We start from the raw sequence: 11,328 nt of genomic DNA, 5'->3' as shown, positions 1-11,328 counted from the left end.
AGGAACAGTTCAGTGTTAAAATAAAAATTGGGTAAATAGATAGGCTGCAAAAATAAAAAATGTTTCTAATATAGTTAGTTAACCAAAAATGTAATATATAAAGGCTGGAGTGAACAAATGTCTAATAAAACAGCCAGAATCCAACTTCCTGCTTTTCAGCTCTATAACTCTGAGCTAGTCAGCGACTTGAAGGGGGGCCACATGGGACATATCTGTTCAGTGAGTTTGCAATTGATCCTCAGTATTCAGCTCAGATTCAAAAGCAACATGACCCATGTGCCCCCCCCCCTCAAGTCTCTGATTGGTTACTGCCTGGTAGTCAGGGTAACCAGTCAGTGTAAACCAAGAGAGCTGAAAAGCAGGAAGTAGTGTTCTGACTGACATGTTATACATCAAATCACTCCAGCCTTTATACATTACATTTTTGGCTAACTAACTATATTAGAAACATGTTTTATTTTGCACAGCCTATCTATTTACCCAGTTTTTATTTTTACACTGAACAATTCCTTTAAGAACTCTAGCCCAGCTAATCACCCTGACTTAAGTGCAGACAATGGGCAGGTTAAAAAACAACTGAGGCAGGGTGCCCTTAAAGGACAGCCATTTAGATAGGAAATTCATGCCAGCATGAATAAATAAAGCTTTATATAGAAAATATAAAGAGTAGTACCATTCTGTATTATCTAACAGGGTTCTCGGCACAGAATGTAGAAAATATAAGTGAATTTAAGGAAGCTTTCAGTTGACTCCTAAGTGACTGACCCTTATGCCACTAGATGTAAGTGAATTTACGATTAGAATGACTCCATAAATTCAATATGTATAGAAGCACAGACTGAGTACTTTGGGTGGAAATTCCTATTTCCTATATGAACAATTCTACTATGGAAGTTTCTTTTTTTCATGGAGCAACCACTCTCACAGATCACACAGGGTATGTTATGAATGAAAAATAGAGTGTGGGGCAGAATGATTGCTTCATATAATAAAAAGAAGAAAAGAAAAAAATCCATAGATTCTATACTTAGCTTTGAATTTATAACATGGTGCAGTCATTTTGAATTACAAATACTGTGCTTCCACTTAAATACATATTGCCCTAAGAGGGAGACATATTGCATAAAGGCATCATATATCTTAGGACCAACCTGAATTTGAAGCTGCACAAAGAACGCATAACATTACATAAATAAAGCTGTTAAATAAAATAGTTGTGGCAAAACCACAATTCTTCAAGGCACTTATACTAGCCGTTTTAAAGCCTATATTTTTAAACATTTTAAGCTTAAAATGAAAACAAATATTTCAATGGTTGCTATGGCTAACTGGTGCAAATTTGCACTAGTTTGAATAAGATCCAATTTGATTAAACAATTTCTTCTCATATAGACAGATATGGGATCCGTTATCAGGAAAAACATCATCAAGGAAGCTCTGAATTACGGGAAGGCCATCTCCCATAGACTCCATTGTAAATAATCAAAATAATGACTTTTTAAAAAAATGATTTCCTTTTTCTCTGTAATAATAAAACATTACCTTGTTCTTGATTCCACCTGAGATATAATTATTCCTTATTGGTGGCAAAACAAAACTGTTGGGTTTAATTAATATTAAAATTATTTTTAGTAGACTTAAGGTATGGAGATCCAAATACGGAAAGATCCCTTATCCAGAAAACCCCTGATCAGCATTCTGGATTACAGGTCCCATAACTGTACATGGAAGACGTATGAAATTAAATAAATTGAATAGCTGTACATGCTTCAAATGTAATTCTTTTGTTAATTAAATAAAACAACCAATAAAAAAATTGAATAAAACTATTTGAATTTTTCTCATCTGACCAGAGAGGATAAATTAAAACAACAGTGTTAGCAAACCTTTACAATCAGTAAGGCAAATAATACTATTATACTTTTATCAGTCTGTGACTGTCACTCTTTCAGTAAATGAACTAAGAGGAGAACATCACAGTTTCATTCAGATCCCTTTAGTCCTGCATCAGGAATTTGAAAATAATTAAATGTCCAGGCTAAGGATTTTGAAAGCCCCAAAATATGTAGCTTCTTGTGCTGGGTCCAACAGTTCTAAATAGGAAGCTTGGATGAATATCTGATCACCAGCATGTAACTTAAAAACCCCTCCTTTATATACAGAATAAAAGTGATAGACTGAATTATTTGACCAAATGGCAGTTTTCCCTCCCTTCATTAGCGTTTCATAAGGCCTCCTGTTCTTGTTTGCTTTACAGATGTACATCATAAGCTGCAGAGCCTTGTCTCGGTATTCTTTTCCTTTATGTATATGGTGTCTAAAGCACAGATTTGCATATACAAAGTAATAGCCATCTTGTAAGATTTCCAGCTTTCCGTTATGGTACTTTAGGTTTCTCAGATTTGCCCAACCTTCTCTGATATTCCAGAAAGTAAGGTTCACCTTTGACTGTTCACCTTAATAAAGTAAAAGAGATTGAGTCACAACATGTAGAATATACTTGGTTTGAACTATTATTATTTCAAAGAACAGTATATACATTTATCAGTTACCAAGTACAGCCAACAATGCTGCAATTACATGGGTAAGCAAACAAATATGGCACAAAGTAGCCTGAAGAACCAAGGAAAATGGACCGTTACCCTTGTTTACCCTGAAAAAAATGTAACTGCTGGAAATCCATCAGGATGCCCTTATGTTTCTGACTTACACCAGGGCAAGAATATTGTTGTTTTTAGCAATATTAAGCATGTTGTCACATGCAGGTTCCTTTCCTTCAAAACAAAAAAACTTCTATAGCATTAAAACATCTAAAATAACTAGTTTTGCGCCTTGTAGGAACTATTTTGTGTTTTGTAAAATTCTCATAGAGCTACCTTTTGCTCGAGACCTGAATCGGTTCCTTTGATTTTTATGTAAATCTATTACAGTCACAATACAGTTTCTGAGATTCTGATGGATTTCATGTGCCTTGGAAAACATAACATTCATAAGTTTCTGCTCTTGGTTATTTTCCATCCAAATCAATATTTAAAGCCAAAAATATTTGCAAAGACTTTATAACGTTGCTGCATCTTTACATTTCCATACTTAAAATTGAATTAGCTCAAAACCCAAAGATCTTTCTCTTCCCATATGATATTCCCATCTGCTTGAAGACTTCCCTTGATCCTTACACCATATTTTTAATCCTTAATATTGGTTTCATCTTTAAAAACCCAAATAAAATGTATCCTTCATATTCAAACTGTATAGCACTGTTAGCAAAATACAGAACCATGAGGAGAGTATGGCTAGCAAGAGATATAAGCAGTATAGAAAGTGTTAGAAGGCATTCGAGCAGTATGAATGTGCAGTGTGCATGGTTTTTATCATAGTGCTTGATAGTTTATTTTGTGGAAAATTTTGAAAACAATTTAAAAATACTATTTTCAACTTGAGATTATTATGAACTTAAAGAGTTAAGAGAAGACAAAGAGGAGGAGAAAAAACCCATATGAGAAATGCTTTGACACAGCAAGTGGTTGTGGATTCAATATTTATCTGGGATGGAAAAAGGAATTCAGCATGCAAAAATTACATATTTAAAGAAAAATACAAAAAAGAAACCATGTGTTTCTGGCAAGACATCTTATGGTTTGGTTAAAATCATGTAACAAACTTAAACACGTGATGTTGCTGGGGGCACTTTGTACACGAAAAAACCTTAAAACTGGGTGGTCAACTGATTGCAAGTCAACAAAATCACATTTTCTTTGGAAACAAAGTAAAGCAAATGCAAGGAAACACTTGAGAATAATACTTCAGCTGTGAGAAAGTTTTTAAATACAGTAATTTCTATACTGCATTCAGACTGTACATGCAAAGCTTAGGCACCAGAAGTATTCAGATATATTACATGCCGTGGCATTGCATAAACTTATTAAATCTAGTGATTAATATAAACTTACTGTTACTAGGCGTAATATTCCCAACAGTAAGATGAGCAACTGGCCAGCTGTTGTTCCTCGACCCATACCATGCCTCAGTTCTAGCTGAAAATGAATTAAAATGTCAGTTTAATACCTTTATAATGGTGTTCTATACTGTGTTCATTTATGATTATTACTTACTTTATCCTCCTATACAAGTTCTATATGGTCCCATAAAACCACATGTATCTACATTTTTCGATTTATAAACTGAATCTGATTACGGTATTATTCACTCTGCCAGAGTTCTGGAGTGTTATATTGGTTCTATTAATGCATTACATATTAATTTACATGGCAGCTGTACACAATTGTGTTGGCATTTTACAGATCCTCTGTAAGTCCTACACATAGTAAGTTTAGTTATTGGTAGTTCATTGACAAAAAACACAAGTGAAAAATGTATGTAGCATTTCTTGGTAACACAATTTTCTTCTTACTTACCATTTCCCACTTGGAACTGTTTGCCAGAAAGAAATTCTTGCAGTTCCTATAGTAAAAATGACAGTGATATATTAAACTATAATTATATATATTCAATATAATATAGTTAAAGAAACAGAGAAACATAAAGTACAGGCACCTCTGCCCCCTCCTTGGCCTCCTGCCCGTTTACACATGTAACACAGCTACCAGCCTATCTTCCTCATGACAGGTGGAGAGCAGGGCAGGTCACCTAATAAAATCATGCAGTCTTGTGGTTCTGGCATTTATGAGGACTGCATGTTGTAATAACGAAGATCCGGAGAGAACCATTTCAGCAGTTTTCTTCGTTATGGGATAAAAGTATTGCCTTTTTGCAACTCAATCAATGAACGATATAGACTGAAAGAACGGAACGTTATGACGTAGAACTGCTGACAGAGCTTCTCTTTCACACATGTAACCACAATGACACGGCTTACCACAAAAATCTTGTCATCTCTATGAACCAAATAACCTAGATTTTAGGAGTCATACCTGTGCTATGTAATAGTACAACTATTAACATTAATAAAAGAGGTACCATTCTGATCCAAATGTGGATTTGTTTGTCATGTATTAATGACAGATAATGAACTGGCAACATCCATTTATGGCTATTTGTCAAAAAGAAGCAACAGTGCTCAAATAAATTAACACAAATGATATAAATCTATGGAAGAAATTGTGTTTTGGTATGAGTATGGGAACACAGCTCTCACCAAGACACTCTGTAATGGGCATCAGTTTTATTTGCCTGTTATTTATTATATATTCATATATCGTGTTGTGTAAAAAAAAAGATTACCTTTTCAACTGCTGTGTTGAATGCCTGCTTTATTCCTTCACATAACATGAAGTCATCTTGCGTAGAAGAATCTTTTGCATGTCCATGTTCTCTCTTCTTTGCAATTGCTTTCCAGCAATTGAGTTCAGGCATTCGGCTTAGGTCCCCCTAAAAGTACAAGGTTCAAGACTTTGAAGCGGATTTATCAAACATGGAATTCCTGCTAAAATTCCCTACTGGTCAAACTTTTGTCACATTAAATTTTTTCCCGACATTCTGAAACTAGCAACCAGTCAGTGTTAAAGGAGACCTAAACGCTAAAAATGAATATGGCTAAAAATGCCATATTTTATATAATGACCTTATTGCACCAGCCTAAAGTTTTAGCTTCTCAATAGCAGCAACGATCCAGGATTTCAAACTTGTCACAAGGGGTCACCATCTTGGAAACAGTCTCCTTTAAAGGAGAACTAAAGCCTAACTAAGGAAGTAGGATAGAATATTTTTTTTGGGCTTCTGTACCGGCCCAAACCATTTAGCAGTAAAGATCGGTGTCCCCAAAGATGCCCCAGTAGTTCCGCATCTTCTTTTCTGCCGATTCACTGCACATGCTCTGTGCTGCCGTCAGTTACTGATCTTAGGGACCCACTCACAATTTACAGTACACATAGAATATAAATGTCACAGTATAAGGCTGAGTAATTAATACAGATAATTACTACATGGCAGCACAGAAACCAGTGCAACTAGCATCAGAATTTAATAATCAGTCCTGTAGCATCAGCTTATATTACAGGCCAACCTCATTTTCTGCTTGATAATTTGCGACAACCCCTAAGCTTAGCTTCTCAACAGCTGCTCAGAGCCCACTGAGCATGTGATTTTCAGACACTTTCCAAGATGGTGACCCCCTGTGACAAGTTTGAAGTCCTGAATCATTGCTGCTATTGACAAGCTGAAACTTTAGGCTGGTGCAATAAGTTCACTACAAAATATGGCACTCACTATACATTGTTTTTATTTAAAATACTCACTGCAATTCAAATACATTTATTATATTTTTTTTTTCCAGGTTCATCTAAACTCTGAAACTGCCCAGTGTCAGCTTCTGAGTAAGGTCTGTTCTGTTTTATTTATAGCACATGGTTTACAATTATCATTTTGTCTGTGTTAATATCTTTGCCATTATCACCCAAAATTCCACATACAGCGTAAATATTCCTACTATCACTTCTCCAAATGTTATAATAATAATAAAGGGAGAAATAAAGAAGCAACCAAGCACTATACGGTGCCCAGTGGTTTTTTTTTAACTGTTATTTTTGTGTTTGAAATGAGGAGCATCATTTATCTGCCTTTAAAAATGCAAACTTAATTTACCACTTCCTTCTCATGCACACAGAGGAAACCAGCCTGAAGATGTAAATACAACTTTCCCCTGTGGGAGACTGGCTTGTCTTAAAGATACTCACATTTTAATTCACCCTGCAAAATACGATGGCAATTCATTTGAAACCACTCATTTCAATGGTTTTCTAAAGGTATAACACTAACCACATAATTGTATTTTTACATCAACTATATCAGTTATATATTGGAGTGAGGGAGTCATCCTATTACTCAACTGATTCTGCGTCTGGCTGTTGACTTCTAAACAGGAGTAAACAATGACCACTGCTTAGTAACATTATTCATTTATGCTTTTAAGTAAAGTACCCTTGATTGATACATTTTCTGAAGAAGAGAAGCATTAGCCCCAGGTAGAAGGTAAGCGACTAGAATCACTGAGGGTCAACGAACACCTTGGCACCCTCAGTGATTCTAACGTTGCTTCTTTTTAATGCATAATGAAAAGTTGTCTTTTAACATTTACATATTTGAGATTACCCAACAAGCTAAAAGGCAGTATTATTTTCACTCAGCACACTACAATAGAAAGGACACCCATTTCTAATCAATTTGAAGGTAAACGCAAACAAATCTAAGACTTTTCGCAGTTCCTCAGATCCCAGGGCTGGTTTTCTTGTGGTTTAACATAAACAAGTATAATTGTTGCCAGCAAAATCTTACAAAATGTCACCAATCTTCCAACTTGTTTGTGGTTGTTCAGTGTAGACTTGCTGCTGTAAGAACTGGGAACAACTGTTGCCTCATACCCATATTTGCTGAGAACTTTTCTTACATCACCAAGGTTTTAAGAAAGAGAGGTCAAATGTCCCAATCATAAAGCACTTTATATAGCAACAAATTTAGTAAAGAAAATAGTGTTTAACACATAAAAAGTTTCCATAAATAACTAGCAATTCAGATCAAGCGCAAGTGAACCATGAACCCAGCAGCTCTATACACAAACTTGGTCTATCTCTGGGCTTATGTCAATTAAAAATAGTAAAGTTTCTCTATTAAAGTGATGATTCACCTTTAAGTTAACTTTTAATGTTATAGAATGGCCTATTCTACGCAATTATTTATTTTTAATAGTAATACTTTTTTTAAAATTAATTGCCTTCTTCTGACTCTTTCCAGCTTTCAAATGGGGGTCACTGACCCCATCTAAAAACAAATGTTTTATTACTTATGTTTCTATTCAGGCCTCTCCTTTTCATATTCCAGTCTCTTATTTCAATCAATGTATGGTTGCAAGGGTAATTTGGACTCTAGCAACTACATTTTTTGCATTTTATGAGATGCTCACACCCTGGTCAGTACTTATTTATACTGGAAAAAGTGTAATTTAACCTTGCATTTGATATCATATTTGTAAATCCGGGTACTCCATTCTTATTGTGATAACAGTTGTGTGTATTTACCCACCCACCCTCCATTCCACTCCCTTCTTTCTTTCTGTACCCACTCCTTATTAGACTAAAAATGTTCAATAAAAATCCATGATTCAAGAGAAAATGTAAATTAATACAGAATGAGGATATAGAACAGAAATGTAAATTTAAAAATGAGACACAATCACTCTCCGGTGATATTGGTGATTATAGATTTCTTTGTGTATGCAATTTGCTACTTTACATTATAGCATTGCCACTGTATATCCTTACAAAAAATCCCAGTTATTTTAGTATTTATTTTATTTATCATTTGATTATCAACATAAGAGAGCAATTAGCTTTGATCAGTCTGAGGAGGTAGCAAATCTCTGATTAGATGCCATGAATGACTGCACTGGTACAGATAAAAACAACAAGATATCTTGAAATTATACAGAATATGCGACAGTGCAGACTAACATCACTTAACAGATTACATCTGCTGAGTGTGCACTGGCTTGTCCTGTCCCTGCACTATGCTGTCCTGTCTTGCAGGAGTTGCATGTTTTTGCATTTGCACTTTATGTCTGTTGTCCGGTACTTCTATGTTGTGTGTAGCACCATGGTCCTAGAGGAACATTGTTTTGTTTCAATGTGTACTGTACAAACGTATATGGATGACCTGACTTGCATCCTTTAGATCCTACTCGGACACCTATGGTCCCAGCTTAACTGTAGCTGGATCCAAAAACTTAAAACTTCCTATATTACAGACTGAATGTGTACATGGGGGGGGGGGTGCCAAGTAAATTATAACAGTTTTAGGGCAGAGACACATGGGCAGATTCGGGGAGATTAGTCCCCTGGCGACAAATCTCCTCTTCTTCGGGGTGATCAATCTTCCCCAACTGCCTTCCCGTCGGCTAGAATAAAAATTGCTGGCTGGATGCCACTCTGAGCACTTCGTTTTCCGACGTTGCTCATATTTGCCTCGCTGGGTGACTAATCTCCCCTAATCTGCCTGTGTGTCCCTGCCCTTAGGAGTATGTCACACCATACATAATGTACTTTTTAAATGATATTTGTCAGGGATTCTTAGGGGCCTATTTATCATGCTGTGTAAAACAGTGAAGAAAAACATTACCGGTGATGTTGCCCATAGCAACCAATCAGATATTTGCTTTTGTTTTGTAACGCGTGGATGACTGTTAAATTCTAATTGTTGATTGGTTGCTCTGTGCAACATCATTGGTGCTGTCTTTCTCCAATGAGTAATGTATCTCCATTTAATTCTTGCTGTCTGTCATAGGAAATCTCATGGTAGTAATGGAGATTATGGGAACCCACCCTCAACAGCATCGGAACCATTTTTTGGTCCTAACACATAGGTTAAGACTGATTTTCTTAAATAATTGCCCAATTATGACAGTAATTGTATTTAAACTGCATTCCCTTGCTTCATTACATTTTACAGTACCTCTGTGGGTGTCTTATTTGTTAATACATATAAACAAGGCTACCATTATGCTTTTATCTAGCCATATACCTACCATAATGATGGTAAACACGGCGAAAGTTACCTTTCCCTACTACACAATATGACCGGCACTAGAGCAGACACCACTTTCTCTGTACCACACAGGCTGTGGCTATCTGAGCTTATATCTGAGCATACCAGAAAAAGCAGTGAGCTCCCCCAGTCACGGGAACCCATCACACTGAAAAACATCTGGTTAAGCTGATTTTCTAAAGACTGCAAAAAAGTGGGTGCCAATGTTTTCAACTCACACACACACAGGTATGCACATAGAAAGCAAAGTTGAAAGGAAAGGGCTGATAGAAGAAAGGTGTGTGGTCATGAGCTGAGAAGCCAAATAGGGGTTCAGAGAAAACCTGAGGAAGTAGAAACTTACACACCCTACGGTTACAGGGAGAGCATTGAAATAATTGTGTGGATACATATTTGCAACAACCCTAAGCCAAAGCTAACCACATCTTAAGAGATCCTGAGCAGATCATTCATGTCAAGCAGTGCTAGCAGGCTGGCATCATGCCCTTACAACATGTGGCATAGCCCTGGCATGTGTGCAGCGGAAATACCTCACTGAGGCAATTTTGGGCGACTATTGAAAAGGCATCGCTGCGTGTGCATTAGCGCAGGCGACTTTGCGCTGTAGCCTATGGGGGAAAACACCGAGGCAGTTCGGGGAGATAGTCATGCAAAAGATGAAGCGTTTAGTCGCCAGGCGACAAAATCTCCTGTGTGGCCTTACCCTAAAACCAATAAAAAAATGAAAGTTGCTTGGAATGTCAGTTTCTTCATTTGCCAAAAGGTTATTTTAAGGTTAACGTCTCCTTTAAATGATCATTGAGACTGATCCTCTTTGATTTGTATTATTATTGTTCTTGGCCAATTTTCCTCGGCACAACAGCAATTTTGCATGGTAATATAATACAAGTTAGCTGCATCCCATACAATCACTTGACATTTCTTTGCACTGTTTGCGCTACAAAGTCTAATCGCAGTGTATTTATAGCCAAGCTCTTACACACAGGCATTGCTGAAGGAAGGAAAGCATTATTCAAGCGAGAACATAGAAACAAATAATCAGCCCTTCCCTGTCCCGCTCGAACGCCCGTTGTCCTGACTTACCTGCGCTTTAAAGTACAGGAACAGCCCAAGAGTGCAAACAACTTGCGCCACTGCCAAGGTGAACAGCGCGACCAACACAGACCTTGACACAGGACGGGACCGATCTGCGCTCTCCGGAGTCACCTGTATCTCCGCGGCACCACGCAGGTACCCACCGGGGCTCATCCCCGCACCGGAGCACTGAGAGAGCAGGTGTCCCACGCCGATTGCCAACACTTACAATGGCACCTTGCGCCTCAGTGACAGGCAGCCACTGCTCTGCTGGGACTAATAAAGCCTGCGTGGGGAGGGGCCAGTTCGCTTAACCAATAGGAACGAGGAACAGCTTAAGCCTGTCCCGTAGGCGGGAGAATGTAGAAAACCCGGTGCACCTCAGTCAGAGTGGTCTTTTGTACAATGGCAGAGACAGCCCTCCTCCTATATTCTTCACAGGTAACAACGCAGTGTTGAAAAGTAAATTAATGAAGGCAGTGAATGCAATTTTTGGTTTAGAAGTTCACTGATTAACTCTTTGTAATACAGTAGAAACTCCATTTTAAATCCCCTGATTTTAAGTTTTCTCTCTTTGTTGTTTTGTGGTCCCATCTGTATATTATGCTTAATACATTTACCTGATTTTACATTTTCCTGGATTTTACAGCATTTATTTCTGGCCCCCTAAAAAACATAAAACAGGGGGTTCTACTGTACATG

The 11,328-nt window shown here is 37.2% G+C and overlaps 1 protein-coding gene across 1 annotated transcript; it reads right to left on the bottom strand.

The window, feature by feature from the left end:
* Positions 1 to 560: 560 nt before the first annotated feature.
* On the bottom strand, positions 561 to 10,876 carry tnfsf11.L (TNF superfamily member 11 L homeolog). Its single transcript, XM_041582469.1, has 5 exons — positions 10,636 to 10,876; positions 5,242 to 5,388; positions 4,416 to 4,461; positions 3,951 to 4,034; positions 561 to 2,456 (listed from the first exon to the last, which is right to left on the bottom strand). The coding sequence occupies exons 1-5, from the start codon at positions 10,798 to 10,800 to the stop codon at positions 2,026 to 2,028; spliced, it is 873 nt and encodes a 290-aa protein (XP_041438403.1). The 5' UTR covers positions 10,801 to 10,876; the 3' UTR covers positions 561 to 2,025.
* Between the last annotated feature and the right edge of the window lie 452 nt (positions 10,877 to 11,328).

Source organism: Xenopus laevis, chromosome 2L (assembly GCF_017654675.1).
Source record: "Xenopus laevis strain J_2021 chromosome 2L, Xenopus_laevis_v10.1, whole genome shotgun sequence".
Lineage (NCBI taxonomy): Eukaryota > Metazoa > Chordata > Amphibia > Anura > Pipidae > Xenopus > Xenopus laevis.
This window is presented reverse-complemented; position numbering and strand designations above follow the sequence as displayed.